General features: G+C 39.5%; 1 protein-coding gene across 2 annotated transcripts in view; it reads right to left on the reverse strand.

Moving 5' to 3' along the window:
- Positions 1-743: 743 nt before the first annotated feature.
- Mtm1 (myotubularin 1) overlaps positions 744-17,368 on the reverse strand; it is a 111,893-nt gene continuing 95,268 nt past the window's right edge. For both annotated transcript variants that reach the window (XM_051178626.1, XM_051178627.1), the window contains 4 exons: positions 15,847-15,939; positions 15,049-15,162; positions 10,266-10,442; positions 744-2,475 (listed from right to left, as the gene is read on the reverse strand). In XM_051178626.1, coding sequence (XP_051034583.1) covers positions 2,308-2,475; positions 10,266-10,442; positions 15,049-15,162; positions 15,847-15,939 — 552 coding nt within the window. In that variant the 3' untranslated portion in view covers positions 744-2,307. The remainder of the gene's footprint in view (positions 2,476-10,265; positions 10,443-15,048; positions 15,163-15,846; positions 15,940-17,368) is intronic.

Genomic DNA, 17,368 nt, shown 5'->3' on the forward strand with positions numbered 1-17,368 from the left:
ACAAAATCTTTAAAACATTTCTTTTATACTATACATTTAATGATGTATACATTTATGTCATACATTAGACTTCTGAATTCCTCCATCCTATAAGTTTATTTATTTGTTTTACTATGGTATAAATACAAACAAACTTAAAGCACTAGAAATTTGCAGAGTCCTTAAAGGAAGGGAGCTCTAAATTCAACCCTCAGTACTGAATAAAAACTGGGTATAGTAGCATATCCTAGTGTTTTGGAAATGGAGGCAGGTGTATCAAGAGTTCCTCAGATACACTAGGAAAGTCTAGAGACTCCAATTTAATATTTTTCAGAGTGAAATTATGCCACCTTGTCAAGGTGAGATGTTTTTTTATCCTCTGTTCCAGGTTTATGGTTGTATGTATGTATGTATGTATGTATGTATGTATGTATGTATGTATGTGGTAAACTGGCAACAGTATGCATTTTCCTAAAGATTTCTAGATCTGTCCATCAATAGTAAATTCACCTGGCCACTTAGCAGCCGAAATGGAAATAAATTGGTTGTGGCAATGCATGACTGTGAGATGGAGGCAGGAGGATCAGGAGTTCAAGGCCAACTTTGGTGATACAGTAAGTTGGAGGCCAACCTGGGCTATATGAGACTTTAGGTCAAACAACAACCAAAAAAAAAAAAAATGTTGCCACTACGATAAAAAAAAAAACAAAAACATGTGAAGTAGATGCAGAAAAAGAAAATAAGCAAATAAAGTGGGCACCGTGTACATCTTAAACACACAGAGTTTTATCTTTGGAAATTGTTAGGTTTTAGTTAATATATTTATTACAGCAGGTCCTTAATATTTATTGTCATGAAAATGTTGTCATGAAATTTCACAAAGTCCTTTGAAATATTAGTATTAGCATTCTTTCTTTTTATGGAGTGACACTTTTAATTTATGAAATATTTACAGCGTTTACAAAAAGCAAAAGAATATCTAATAAATTTTTTATACTTACAAATTTCATACATCATACTACAATATTGAGATGTCTTATTTGGTAGACCAGTAAGCTGTGACAAGAAATAATTTACAAAGATAAATGTAATCTCTCTTGATTCACTGAAAACAAAACCATATTAGCTATAAATAATCTTTACAAATCACTGTAAAACATTAATTGCTTTAACTGTAGCTTTAGCTTTTACAAATATATTTACTAAATGAATTAGTTCAGATGTCAAATAGAACTGTGCACTTAAAATTTCACTTCGTCCTACAAAACGATGTGAAAAACCATGAAAAAGCAAACTGCCCAGTACTTCAAGTAATAATGTGCAGAAACAGTTTTTATGCACGCACATGGAGGAGGAACCCAACACCATTTAAATGGAGATACATAAACAGAATACTTTCAAGAATACACTAAAAAATGTACACCTGGGGCATTATTTTAAAGAAAAATGCTCTAGCCTAGCTCATCCATCCAAGACGGTGAAGCCCCCACTTTGGCAGATAAGCTGCACTGACTAGAGGTATGTTTGCGAAAATATTCACCTAAGCAGCAGAAGGCAGCCGACATCCTCACACAGTGCTATACATGGGTTTTGCCTCAACCTGAGTATGACTCAGTATTAGACAAGCTCATGGGAGAATTTAGAAATCAGAGCTGGCAAATTTAAGGAGAAAAATCAAACCACATCACTTTTTTAATATAAAAATATGCTTCTCTTGAAAAACTGATGGGAGATCTTTTATTTTCAAAATTTCAAAATGATGAAGTTCTCATCTTTTTTTCTTATATTACCACTTACGGTGGTATAAAAATTGGCAATTATATCAACGCCTTGCTCTTGGAATCTGCCGAGGAAGCGGAGTGCAATTTGGCTTTGGCAGTAATACCCATCTTTCACATTTGGATTCATTTTAGATAATCCAAAGCAACTGTTGCAAGCAGCTGGAGAAAAATCCATTTTACAAACACATTCTACCCCCCCCCTGGATTTAAAATAATGTTTCAATTAAGCCCACAAAATACATACTGTATATGTAGCATTTATATAGAGGTAAATTAAATTTAAATTTTATCTTCCCAAAAGTGCTTTGTAAAAAGTTGTGAGGATTTCCCAGCACCCACTCTTGATTCCTTTCTTCGGATTGCCACACAGACACCATAGATTTCTTGTAATATGTATTACAGAAGGCACATACTCAAGAGTCTAAGACGTTAGTTAGTTCAACTTCTAAATGGAGGCAGGTATTTTAAATCTACTTTGTACACATGCCCAAAATGAAAGTCCACTATGTAACTTATCTAGAGCTCAAGTGCAGTGCCAGTGATCCTCTCAGAATTGAGTCTGCACATGGGACATCATCTGTGAAGGACTAGAAGGTGAAGCAGTAGCGTCAGAAAGCTTGGCAGAGTTGGCAAGCTGCAATTCCTCAAGCCTCTTTATATAATCATCACGCAAGGCCAAGAGCTCCATGTAACGCTGCTCCACTGGGTTGGGCTGCTACAAAGAATCATAGACATAAGTTATATTTTATGCTAGCCATGCCACCTGCCCACTGCATTAATATTGACCGCCCCCCTTTCTAAGAACTTTCCTTACACACTGCACCATGGACACATAGGGGGAAATGGCTAGAGTCCTAAAACATACAGTTAGATTTTCACCACAGAGAAACAAGAGTACACACACTTCTTCACACTTGCATGGTGGCTCTTGTAGCAGGAATTCTAATCGTTGTTAATAATAAAAACGCAAGAGACAGATATTGGGGCTAAAGCTGAAGATGAAAAAAAATCAAAGCAGCCAGCCACTAGAGTTCTCATCACTACCAATGCTCAAACCAGAAAGGATGATCCTGTCCTCGGACTGCATCTCTAGACTGCACTGACTCTAGACTCCACCAAACCCCAGACTGCAATGAGTTCCTGCCTTCCCCCACCTTATATTCCTCTCTCTCCACCCAGCCCTATTACTCCTGTTCTCTACCTCCTTAGTGTTGGAATTAAAGGCATGTGATCCCAAGTGTTGGGATTACCTTTGTTTAAGCTATTCTCTTTTAGACTGATTCACTCTCTTATGTAGTCCAAGGTGGCTGTGAACTCACATAGATCCATCTGCCTCTGTCTCCTGAGTGCTGGGATTAAAGGTGTGTGCCACTACCGTTTGGCCTGTATAGCTAACTAATGTGTCTAGCTTTGCACCTTGATCTTCTGGCAAGCTTCATTTGTTAGATCATAAACAAAATATCACCCCAACCTCTAAGCATCTATCAGCACAGACACAGCTTTAGATTTCCATGTTGCCCATCCCTAGATCCACTGTCCTCTTTCATTCTGAAGGACAATTCTTCACAATTTGGTGTGAGGCTTTCCTTTCTGTATAGACTTGTGATGCTTTTCCTAGAGGTGAGTATCCAGAAAGAAATCACAGTAGTACCTTATATTTTGTTAAAATTGGTGTAACTGATAGCACTATGTATTTAGCGAATGGTATTTGGCTTACTATTGTGCCACCGCTGAATCCCACTTATAGAATAAACCAGTCAATACAACCCATGCCGAGGGCCCCTCAGTGATATATACAATGGTTTACCGAGTGTATTCACACACACACACACACACACATACACACACACACACACACACACACACACACACACACACACACACACACACACACACAATCTGATAGATCTTCCTAGTAGAGTACAGTCTCTCTGACTTCACCACATGCTGTCAAATTACCCTTGATGTGTGACCATGGTACAGGGCATTTCCTGCTGTTCCACATTCTCACCAGACCTTGGGAGATTTTGTGCCAACTTGAGGGCTATACTGTGGTATGTCACAGAAGTCTGTGCCCACACTATTCTGCAAGACTATCTTCCCATGAGCTTACACTCTGAATGAACACACAGTTGAGAGCAGCAAGTACTCAAAACCTCCTGCCTGGGGGTCAACCCCCACTTTGCCTCTTCCCAGCTGCGTAACAATTTCTGTGTGCCTCTATCAACCTCTCTGTATAAATGGACAAGACTGTAGCACGGCCCTTCCAGTATTGTTCTGAGGGTGCTGGGAGTCTTTGTCACGACAATTCTTTTTAGCAGTCGACAGGGGATTGATGTTGGCATAAAGGCACAATGGGATCCTTCCCAGCATGTTCATTTCTACAAACTTTTATTCTGAGATACAAATCACAGAGTGTACACATCTTAAAATGTTCTGCTCAATGAATCTTTATAAAAGTATACACTTAAGTAATGATTACCCAGGTCAAGATGTACGAGAGAAGAGCTCTGTAGGAGATTCATGTTCCAAAGCCATCAGCAGTGGCTTTCTAGAAAGTTTGAGCAGCATATGAAATAGTAAAAATAAATAAATAAATAAAATAAAGGCTAAAGCCCATAAAAGTGCTTTCCTGTAGCACATATAGTAGCTCCCAGAACTGTCCTACATTAGTCCGTGTTAAAATGTCTAGCCAAGCTATGAGTGCAAACAAAGCTGTGACTGTGAGTTCCACTGGCAAAGGCTGAGAAGAATTGTTTCTGCTAATATCAGACAAGAGATAATGACAAGGACTCTAGAGTAGCAACCCTGAGCCTTGACAAGTAAGTAAACCAAGTCTTAGCTTCTTGTGGCTGCCCTAACAAGTGAACACAAACTTTGGTGGCCTAAAATAAAAAGTCACCCACCTTGTTTTCTGCAAGGCGAAAGCCCATTGGCCAAGTGTTACCAGGATCACACAACCTCTGAAGGCACTAGCAAAGAATCCTTCCTTGCTCTAATCCTGTTTCTGATGACTCCAGCTAATTTCTTAGCCCATAAAAATACCACTCCAGTCTCTATATCTGCCTTTATATGGCCGTTTTCTTTCCTCTGTATTAGTTGTGTTACAAATCTCCATCTCCTTTGTTTTAGGTAGAAGAATGCATATCAGTAGATTTAGGGCTAATCTAAAATACAATTGTAAATACCTATTATCCAATAAGGTTAACTGCAATGGTTGATCTTCGTGTTAGCTTGACTGGATTTGGAATCACCTAGGAGACATCCAATATGTCTTTAGGATACTCTAGAGAGCTTTAACTGAGATGGAAGGTCTCTCGCTGAATGACAGTGTCAGCAGGCCATGGGCCAGGGACCCAGAATGAATAAAAAGGAGTAAGAGAGATAAGCACACTATGACAAGCTGCCTTAAGGTTCTACCACCATGCCTGTCCTGCCATGATGGATTGCATTCTCAAACTGTGAACCTATGTTGTTTGTGTCAGGCATTTTTGTCACAGCAACAAGGAGAATACCTATCTATCTATCTATCTATCTATCTATCTATCTATCCATCCATCCATCCATCCATCCATCCATCCATCCATCCATCGGGGGAGAGAGTAGGTGCCATTCAACCTATTGCAGGCTTCCAAAGCATCCAAACACAGCTGCAAATGTGTCCTCCTCATTTCAACTGCACTTGGATTGCTCAGAGTCTGCAGCTTTACCAAAATGCCCCAGTACTGTTTCAAAAAAGCATTTATGATATTAGGGTAAGAATGCTTAGTGCAGCAGCTAATGCCCACTTTGTACTACTCAGAAATATCCTCTGCCTAGTTTTCTCTGTGTTTGGCTGTGGGTCAGGTGCTGGTATAGGCATTCTGTGATCAAGAAAGCCTGATTTCATGGGTACATCTTCCAGCAGGGGGCGACAGACCAGCGATAAACAACAATTCTATGTCGCTCTCTTCTGTTAGAAGATGACTGATACTAGAGAGTAGAATAAGATAGGAGAGAAGTGGACAGGTATGGGAGTCTAATTTGGGTTTATGGATTGAGACACATTAAAGAAGGAAGTGAGTTTAGAGGAAATGCTCGAGAAGGATAAAGGAAGAACAGAGGCCCATGTAGCTAAAAAACTTTCACAGAGTGTTATTGAGACAGGGAAAAGAGAAAAGGCAGAGTCACATAAGGCCTCAGAAGCCACTGTAAAGACTTGGTCCTTGAGTCCTTTCCATGGCCTCCCTAGCCAGTGTGGAGAAGTGTTGGAGTCAGATGTCAATATTACAAGGACTGCATTAGGTGTCATGATGAGGATAGATTCAGACCAAGCAAGGGTGACCAGGAATCCATCTAGAAGTACACGTATACCACTTAGCCCACTTTAAAGTGGTGGCAGAAACATAATGAGAAATGCCAGGACTCTCCTGTGTATGTGTGTGTGTTGTATTAATTTTATGTGTACGGTTGTATAGTCTGCATGTATGCATATGCACAATGTAAATGCTCACAGAGGGGTCAGTAGAAGGTTTCACATACACAAGGACTGAAACCTACAGAGAGTTGTAAGTTGCCATATGGGTGCTGGGAATTGAAACTAGGTTCTCTGGAAGAGATCAACAAGCGTTCTTAACCACTGATCCATCTCTCCAGGCCTCTTCCCTCTGACCTATATATTTTTACAGACAAATGAGCTCTCTTGGCACATTGACTGTGGGGTAAGAGAGAGAAAGGCCTAAAAGATGACTCTAGGTTTCCTGATAGAGTGACTAGAATGGTGATGTCTTGAGCTGAAATGAACATGACAGCAGAAATAGGAGCTGCAGGGAAATTTTGCTGTTCTGCTTGATGTGTGACATTTAATTTTGGATCCCACTATTATTTACACAATAAATAATGCTATCTTCTTATTATACCAAGTCTCCATAGCCATGATGCTCTGTTCCTAGGTCATATCAATTTTTGTTTCTGTATGTTATCAAGCACTAACTATACAAAATAGTTTCATCCTAACATTTCTATACATTTTATATTTCGATCCTACTGCTTGTTCCCCACTCTGCTGATCCCTTTTCCCTAAGTAGTCTTCACTTCCCACTTCAATGCCTTTTCTTTTCTCAAATTTAATTAGGATTGCTTATAGGAACACAAGTACCTTATTCGTGGCCGATACAGAGGAAAAATCTCTCCCCCCTCCCTGGCAACCATTAATTGAGAATAGCTCCACGGGGGGTGGGGAGGGGCGTGCAGAGGGCAGGGTCTCAGGTTACTCCTCCCTCGCTACTGTTACCTGCTTATAAATCCTTAGGATGGGTGGAGCCGCATCAGTCCCTCCTCTCAGCTATTGTTACCTGCCTATTAATTCTCAGGGAAGGGTGGAGCCTCAACAGTCCCTCCCCTTAGCTACTGTTTACTTATAAATCCTCAAGGGTTGGGGGATAAGGACACATGTGCCACTGTCCTCTAGGTGGGCATATGTGTAACCCATGACAGGATTCAGACAAGGACAATCTTATACAGGGCTGGGTCATATAATTCTTGACATATGGGAGGAAGAGTTCTTCCTTGATATTCTCCCAGTTTGGTTATTTAAAAATTCATCTTCCATATGAATATTAAATTTTAGAGTCAGTTTGAATATTAGAATCAGCACATATACTTAGACAATAAAAATAAATCAGATGTAACAAAATCATTTTGCAGGGATATGAATGTATAATTAGAATGAATTTTCTAAACTATTAGCAATAAGAGATTAAAAACTTACAAATGAAAAAGACCAGTGAAATAATGAATATAAAATACATAGAAGTTATTAAACTATAGATAAAAAAACACTTAAAGAATATAACAGAGGAGTCAGTTTCTGAGCATATGTAAAGACAAGCAAACAAGTGATGAAATTTAAAGTCCAATGACTTCAAATGTTGTACCTGAACTTGTCACCTAGAAATGAGCTGTGAGTTAAGTATGTGACAACTCAGCATGACATACAAACCACAGGATAGCTTATCAAAGAAGCATTTTTACCTTCAAATGATTTTCTCATTCAGATGCCTTTTTAACTCTTCTAGAAATAACTCGAATGCCATACATGTCAGATGGTTTATGTTACTGGCTCTGTTCTTATTTTTCATTTACCGAATTTGATGGCACAACAAAGACTAACAATGTCTGCTTTTAAAAACAGGCTAACCTTGTCTTCATTCAGGTTAAGAGCTCATTACGGGGGGACTGTATATTCTTTTATCTTTCAACAGTGGTAGCATATCATTGTGTTGTGACTACCATAGGTGGCCATCAAGGTCACACAAGTGAATAATCACTTAACTTTCAAGTGGGTAAATACATTCTTTCAGGTTTATACTATATAATTTGGAAAGCCCTATGTGCTTAATTGTACATAAGCAGACCTCTAAAGACATCTCCCATACTTAATTCACACCTCTATTATCAGCTTTATCCCCGTGCACTGCAATCATCAGCTTATGTGCCCCCACCAGCCTGGGGAGTCTTGTGGGCAGAGATCATTTGTTCCTAATCCCTGTATTCTTCCAGTGCAGGACACACAAAACACTCAGTATTTTGTAGAAGACAATATGAAATGCTCAGGGACATCAATTTGTGCAGGAATATTATAATCAGAAAAATCTACACAGGGAAGGTAATGTTTTTTTGAATAGATGCTGACAGATAATGATATAGAGCAATTAATGTCTGAAAGTAAAAGGTTTTCTCAAAGAACATTTTGTTCTTGCAGGTCCCATTTTGCTTAAACCATTGGAGAATACAGTGTGGGGAGTACTTTATAGAAAGTTCTGATAATGATGCCCCTTAAAACTTGCCTTATCAGCAAACTGTAACAAGACCAACCGAGACCCAAATCAAATGACTTCTCACATAATCCTTGTTACTTTTTTATACTCAGAAATGAATTATTCAAAATTCCTTGTACTTCACAAGTTTTGACAAGTACAAATGGAGAGGTAATTGTAGAATCTGCAGATTCTATAAATAGTTCCTCACAGCCAATGGCTAAAAGAAAGCTATGACAAATACAAAAAAAAGGGCTTATTTTAGAAGACAAACACTGTTCAGTGTGTGTGTGTGTGTGTGTGTGTGTGTGTGTGTTCTGTTTGTTTATTTATTTATTTAGAGATAGAGTCTCACTGTCTAGTCCTGGCTGGCCTGAACTCACTGTATAGATTAAGCTGGAGTCAAACTCACAGAAATCTCCCTGCCTCTGCCTTCAAATTACTGGTGAGCTTCCATGCCCATCTTATATTTTTACCTGTAAAAGAAGTATGTGTTCTGCAAGGGAAATTAGAAAAGATCCTGCTTACTTGTTGTTACTCAATATCCTAAATTTCAGAACGACTGCTCAGTAAATTCCCTCAAAGTACTTCTCAAATTCCAAACTAAATAGGCAAATGTTCTTAAGCTCTGGCACCTGTCACTTTCCAAAAAGAACACACATTTCAAACAGGGCCATATTACAAAAGCCTTCCACTCAACTAGCAGAGACTTCCCACAGAGGGTACCAGGTGGCAACGAGCCATTTCCCAGTGAGTGTGAGGCATAGGCTGGTCCATACCCAGGGCAGGTGTGGAGAAGACAGTGAAATCGAGAATGAAGCTCCCTGACTTGCCACCCCAGGCTACTGCTGATTGGATTACAGCTGAGGCTCTTGCAAGGCTGAATTGTACAGGCAGTCACCACAGAAAAATGAGCAAAACTCCACCAGGAGCCACCGCAAACACTAAGGCCCAGAACATGAGTGGAAGTACTTTTCTTCTGAGCCTTAAAAATAGGTTGCTTTTTCTTCTGGTTTAGGGTGAAGTTGTGGGAATGGAAATGTCTTTAATTGTGAAGTTTTTCACTTCAAAAATTTGCTTCTATATTGACTGATAAGTAGCTACTAGCTAATTTACTAACCATTGGTAAATTGCTATTGTTATTTTAGATATATGCAGTAAGAAACCTGCTGATGCCAGCTCACTTCATATGTACATCTCAGCTGGAAGGCAGAAACATGCTTCCTCACTTTTAAATGGCCATTTAAGTCTAGTCAGTGCAGAGAAAATTTTCTTTTGAGACAGGGTCCCATGTAGCCCAGGCTTGCCTCTAATTTCACTATGTATCAGAGGTTGGCTTTGAACTTCTGTTTATCCTTCCTTTTACCTCCTAAGTACTAGAATTACAAGAGTGCACACAATGTCAGGGAATCATGTACAGAGTTTTCTAATGATGTAAGCATTTCAAATGATTAAAGGAAACCCTTAGCTAGGAAAACTAAGAAACTTTCTAGAGTTTTAAAATGGCTTACATTATGGTTAAAAAATTATAGCATTCATTTGGGTAGTGAACTATAAGTTTAACTTCAAAATTAATGGTTGAGTAATTCACAAAAATTTTAAATTAGTGTTAGTTTGAAAGTAAGTATTTTCTTTACCAGCACAACAAATAGCATCATACTAGTTAGGGTGGAGCCATTCAGTCCAGCAAGGCTATCTTTTCACTTACTTGTTGCTTGATTCTGGGATTCCATCGAATGTAGTAATTCACCCACAGTTCCAAGTGGCGCATACTAGCAACTGGATATAAAACCCGACTGATTTCTTTTGTATAGAAGGGGTTTTTGAATTTGTCTTTATTGCTGTTAATTAGCGACCACACAGAAACTGTTCTGTCTGTAAGTTTCTACAGAGAGAGAAAGCAGAAAGGTAAACATACTCACAAGCCACCCTGTGGACTGGGGCAACACAAATCAGGATTAGCACCAATGGCGCATTTCTATTATCCTCCATAATAGTTAAGAAAAAGTATCACCCAGTGCCTGCATCCACTTATTGATATTTATACAGATAGCTGTCTAGCTTGAGAGTCACTGTTTCTGTGTTTCTGCTGATAGCTGCACCACTGAGTGCAATCCACTGACCTACAAAGACAATTCCTGGCCAGATGGGCCACACTTTTTTTTTCCATTCCCCTCAAAGAAAAATTAGGAGACAGCACTGAGTTTCAGTTTTTTTTCTGTTTTTTAGAAATACAAAGTTTAAACGTGATTACCTGACAACAGGTATTTGGATAGTTATTTTAACCAACCATCCAGGTATTTAATCTGCATCAGAGCCACATCCAGATATTTGAAAAAATATGGATAACTGACTACACCAAGCTTTTTGCTGGTATCCATGATAAAATATTTACAATATTATTGTTTTATTATGTATATTTTATGAAAATTTCACCAAAAATTATGGAAAAACCAAAGCTGAGGAATAAAAGTACAAGAAATAAAACTATCCAATGTTGGAATTTGACTCTTCCTAGTAATATCTTTAATGAGTAGGACAAGGAAGACACAGCTAAATAGAAATTCCTGGAATGCATGTAGTTCATTTATAGAAATGAAAAATCATGAGAGATGTAAAGATAGAGTAACCTGAGGGTTGCTGAAAAGCTGCTTTATTCTCCTGTGAAACTGTCTGACTTTATTTTTGTTGCTGTTTTCCCAGACTGTTAGATTTTTAAAAGCATGTAAAGTATGTAATATAAAATTGAAAATGTGTAAAATAAGCCCAATTCAGTACAGAGTTTGGCATCAGAAAAGTGCAAATGAACTTTATAGGGTCAGTTCAAATGGTGCTATCATGATCCATCCTTGAAGTAATTCCTAGGAATACTCCATGACCATGGCAGCAGAAGTGTGGAGGCTGCTTGCATCCTCACCGCAGCTAGGAAAGCAGAGAGCATCAAGGTCCACCCTGCAGAGAATCCCTTCCTCCAGTGAGGCTCTACTTTTGAAAGGTTCCAACATATGGTGCCACGGGGGAGCATTTCACACTCAAACAGTGACAGGTTTCCAGGATGTAGTAAAACTATAACCATGTCACCAGGCTATTCTTGATCTTCCTTTGTTGCCCAGACAATCTTTTAGTTAATGGTCCTCCTATGTCAGTCTCTATAGTAGCTGGGATCACAGGCCGGAGATACCAAGACTGGCTTTGATTTCTTTTGGATACACAACCAATACTAGCAGGCTTGTTAGACCACAAAGTGGTTCTATTTTTAATTTCATGAAGAATCTTCATGCTGTCTTCCATGAAGCTTGAACCAATTTGTGTTTTTAATTAATTAATCTGGTACTTCTTGTCCTTCAAGTACATGCCTTTACTGCTACCACATAGCGATCTAGTGGCATGGTCACAATGTCTTTCTTTCCCCCATTCCTGCCCAACAGAAAGACTGTATTTTCTTCTGCCATACATCCCCAACCCATAGCACAGCTCTGATAAGCTCAGCATTTAGCAGTTTGATTTCTGATGACTAAGCACCTGCTGTTTGCAGCTGCACTCTCCAGCCTGTCCTGTGATTGCTTTCCTTTCCTGCACTCATTGATTTTCTCTTGATGTCACAACTGTCTGTTTACTTTTTCTTGACATTTGCTAACTCAACTCCAAGCTCTCCTTAGTGTATCACATGCCCCTAAAGAATCTTTTTTTTAAATTTTAAATAAAATTTTATTTAAATTAAAAACAATCTTAATTTTACACACCAATCCCAATTCCCTATCCCATCCTCCTATCCCCCCCATCTCACCCCCTAGCACTCCCCAGGGAGGGTGAGGCCTTCCATGGGGAATCATCAAAGTCTGATATCATTTGGGGCTGGACCTAGGCCCTACCCTGCCATTCATTCTCTTAACAGGTTGTGAATATCAACTATACAGAAAGAAATTTGTTAATTTTTTATTACATTTATTTGTTTATTTACTTTTCTTATTTAACATATCGACCCCAGTCCCCTCTCCTTCCTTCCCTCTCTCCCTCTCTCCCATTCTCTCATACCCCCAACCCCTGTCCCATTTCCATTCCCCCCCACTCCACAGGGAGGGTGATGCCTTCCAGGTGGGGTCATCTAAATCTCTCAAGTCATTTGGAGTAGGGACTAGGCCCTCCCTCCTGCCTCTAGGTTAGGGGAGTATCCCTCCATGGGGGATATGTTCACAAGGTCCTTTTGTGCACCAGGGATACATCCTGGTTCCACTGTCTGAGGTCCCTTAGACTGCCCAGGCCTTCTAACTGAGACCCATGTTCAGGGGATCTGAGTCAGTCCCATGCTGGATTCCCAGCTATCAGTCTGGTGGTCCATAAGCTCCTCCTTGTTCAGGTCAGCTGTCTCTGTGGGTTTCTGTAGCCTGGTCTTGTCCTCCCTCTCTGCATCTGGATTCCAGTTCAGCTCAGTGTTTAGCTGTGGGTGTCTGCTTCTGTCTCCATGCCCTTCCCTGATAATGACACAGATGACTAACTTATCCACCATCATAGAGCTCCTAAAGAACATAAGATGACCCCAATGTCTGTGCCACAGGGGCTTCAGCCTGCACCAGTTGTTCCTTCACCTCATGGACAGTTCTCATCAAGAACTTCTGTGCTGGAGCTCTCACTCTGGGAATTCTGTGTAGCCTTCCTTTTCTTTTCATGGAGTGCATAATTTGGTCACTTTCAAAGGGAAAAATGAAATGTGAGTTTGTGTTTGCAGGTGCACATGCACATATGTATATTTATGTGTAGTCGAGTCACTAATCTCAGTGTCATCCTAAGAAAGGCTCTTCATCTCTTTAATGATAGGGCCTTTCATTGGCCTTGAGCTTACCAATTGTGCTAGAATGGCTAGTTAGATCTAGGGACCCTTCTGTCTCTATATTCACATGACCCCTTTGCTTAGGGTTTTGTCATTGAAAAATCCCAAGTCATCTTGATTTATTTCTTTGCAAATACAGCATGAGTCCAGCATACCTAAAATTCTTGGGACCAGAAGTGCTTTGGCTTTAGGAATTTTTGTTCTGATTTTGGAATATGTACACATACATAATTAGATATCTTAGGGATGGAATCCAGTCAAAACATAAAATTCAATTATGTTTCATATATGCCTGATTATAATTCTAGGCTATACATTGATGTGATTGCATTTTACATTTATTTTGTTTGGAAACTAGGTCTTAATATGTAGTCCCACCTACTCTGGAACTCAGTATGTAACTCAACTGGCCTGAAACTTGTCATGCTCCTTTTAACATCCCAACTGCTGGGATTATGGGCTTGAACTACAATGCCTCCAGTTCTTTCAAAATAGAACTCAGATGTGAAAATTCTGAGTTGTATGATAATTCTACATTTCCCTTTTTTAGGAGGCATTGCTTTCCATTCCCTTAACACTTTATGAGACTTCTATATATTCCAGAGACACATAGGATAAGCACCTGCTTCTACAATATACAGAGCGAGTCACAGTTGTTACCCTCTCCTCAGAAGGAACCTCTGCCAAGGTCCTTACCTCCATAAAGGGATGGAGGAGAAATGGGCACCTTATTGTAAACAGGTCTTCATGTTACTCTCTCATCCTCCTTTGTCCAAAATAACATGCTTGCAAGGTTTACTCCTGGGCCATATTGGTGTTCTGCAATGCAGAGTGAGCTAGTGCTTAGCTTCTCTGCTGCTGATTTCAGATTTGTGTGTTCTCAAGCTACAATGCTTGTTACATACCTATTGGCTTTTCACCTTCAAATTTTTTTTCTTTGCTTTCTCTCTTTTCCTATTTTTATAGGTTCTTGCCCTTCCACTTTTATTTGGCTCTTAAGAGCCACTCTGTGAGCTGGAACCCATAACTGAAATTTTTAATGAGGTCAAGAACCTAAGCCTACATAGGTCATGGGACCTAAGCATAACAATAAAATGATGTCTAGTGACATAGTGATATATCTACAGATCAGTGCACACTCAGTCCACACCAGAGAAGCTGCTTCTTGCAGTAGATGGTAATTAACACTGAGACCCAGAACTGGATAAATGAGATGTCTTCATCAAATTCCCACCCCCGAGCTCAGGGATGTGCGCAGAAGAGGAGGAAGAAGGACTGCAAAAATCAGAGCTTGCTCCCTCCCTCCCTCCCTCCCTCCCTCCCTCCCTCCCTCCCTCCCTCCCTCCCTCCCTTCCTAACTCCTTCATTTTAAGAGAGAAAGACTATCAAAGGAGATGAGTAAGGGAGGGGGTAAGAAATGGGAGGATATGGGGAACTGGAAAGTATATTAACAAAATATACTGTATGAAATTCTCAAACACATTTTAAAATTCCCTTTACATAACTTTTCATGGAGCTCCATAAGGGAGAACTTGTATACTTTAAAATCACTGCTACTCCTCAGGGCAAAACCAGTGCTTCATAAACACTCATATTCTTCTTAGATTCACTTTGTAAAGCCTTCACACACACACACACAAAAAAACATTAGTGTTTTGCTCACCTGTCTTTCTCGAGCTGATTCACAGTTAAATAAGAAAGTACCAAATCGACAGCTATACAGATGATCCAAGATCGTAATCAAAAAGCGTTCATTGAACTCAAAAGCTGTGGGAAACTGGATAAAAACAAACAAGCAAGCAGAACATGAAAAATCTAGTCTATTCTATCAAGGTAGAAAAAAATAATGCATGGAGAACATGGTTTCTACCAGACCAGAGTGTCAAAGAATTTATGGTATATTATTGTTCACTTTGAATTAAAAGAAACACACACATACATATACACTCTGAAGGAAGAGAAGATGTGCAGATGGATGGTAAGAGTGACTAAGAGTGCTGCCACACTGTATAACTCTGGGAAGGATAGCAAAGATTGCCATTGCACATAGCCCTTTATGTACTTTCTTTTTGCAGTTCACATAAGACTAATGGCACTTTAATATGTGTCAAGTCAAGGAAGAAAAAGAAAAAAGTGGTCAAAAGTTTACTTTTTAAAGTATTATGCACTAGCAGGTAATCTTACACAGAAATGCCAGAGCATTGCCATTCCTGCTGGCATTTGATTAGAACAGGTAATCCAGTTAAAAATTTAATTTTATAAACTTTATATGGATTGTTCTAGACATGAATAGTAGTAGTAGTAGTAGTAGTAGTAGTAGTAGTACTAATTAACAAAATGAATTCCTATGTCCTTGTTGTTGAGATTCAATCATTATTCACTCATAGCCAGGCCTGTTTCATCTTTATTTCTGCCCTGTCTTATTTGTAGGCAAACTTTAGATGTTATAAGACACTATTACCTGTTTTGACATCTGCCATACACAGTCAATAAACTGGAGAAAAATAGGAGATCGGTCAGCATCAGCATGATTTTTATCACCATGACCTATTCTCTGAAAGGAATTGAAGATGATTTAATTCACAGGTACAAAACAGAGAAAGCATATAACTTACAAAATGTCACAATGCAACTCAGCAACCCACTTTCTAAATGCCAAGCTTCTCAGACAGTAAACTATGCAGGTTGTCATGGAAATACAAACAAAGATGATTTCATGATAATGGCAATTTTAAAAATTACATTTATTTTATGTGTCTGTATACGCATGTGCACGAGTCCTACATATGCGTGGAAGTCAGAGGTCAACTTTCAAGGGTTGATTCTGTCCTACAAAGTGAGATGCCATCAGGCCTGGTGGGAAGCACCTTTAACGCTGAGCCATTTCACTATCTGAATAGTAACAATTCACTGAGAGGGGCTGGAGGAGGTATTTAGTCAATAAAGTGCTAGCTATACAAGCATGAGGACCTGAGTTTAATCTCCAGAACTCACAAATAATAAACAAACCAACCAAAAAAAACAAAACAAACAAACAAACAAACAAAAACTGTTTTGGCAGTACCAGAGCTGCCACAGTGGAACAGTGGAGACAGAGGGGCCCTTGGGGTTCCCTGACCAGTCAACCTAGCTTAAGCAAAACAAGGTCCCAGATCCTCAAGAAACCCTATTTAATAAAAAAGGAGGATAACTCCTGAGGAACGACACCTGTGGCAGACCTCTGGTCTCCATAAGTATGTGTACACACATATACATATACCCATTCAGTCATGTGCATTTACACACATATTCACACACGACTGCAAATACACACAAATCAATGAAAACTAGCAAAGCAGCATCAATGGCTAAACTTGTTTCATATGACTGGAATGTGTACAGGTCCTAGACAGCTGCAGATAACAGGTAACTGGAGTATCCTTTATGGTATTTTCTAGTTTCACTAGTTTTCTCAGGGAAGAAGCAGCCTGGAAATTCCAAGGCTTGAAATCATGCCCTAAGTACATTATGATTACAATGCTTACCTCTGCTACAGCCCAAACAAACCTTTACAATGTCTTTATTAAACAGTGGCTGATTCTACTTGGAATTGTTATTTTGTGAAATTTGGATGGAGGGTAAAACATGATCAAACAGTATTTTTGTTAGTATGAAATAGGTATCTCCTTTAATCCCAGCACTCAGGAGGCAGAGGCAGGTGGACCTCTGTGAGTTCGAGGCCAGCCTGGTCTACAGAGCGAGTTCCAGGACAGGTTCCAAAAACAATACAGAGAAACCGGTCTCGAAAAACCAATAAATAAATAGATGTATCTTCTGAGAATCACCATGGAGCTGTGTAAAGGAGAGATAGCTTAACAGTTAAGAGCACTTACTGCTCTTGCAGACCACCCAGGTTCAATTCCCACAGGATGGCTAAAAGCTAGCTCTAACTCCAGTGCTAAGGGACATGATGCCCTCTTCTGGCTTCCAAGAGTACTGCTTGA

This window comes from Phodopus roborovskii, unplaced genomic scaffold, assembly GCF_943737965.1.
Source record: "Phodopus roborovskii unplaced genomic scaffold, PHOROB, whole genome shotgun sequence".
Classification (NCBI taxonomy): Eukaryota; Metazoa; Chordata; class Mammalia; order Rodentia; family Cricetidae; genus Phodopus; species Phodopus roborovskii.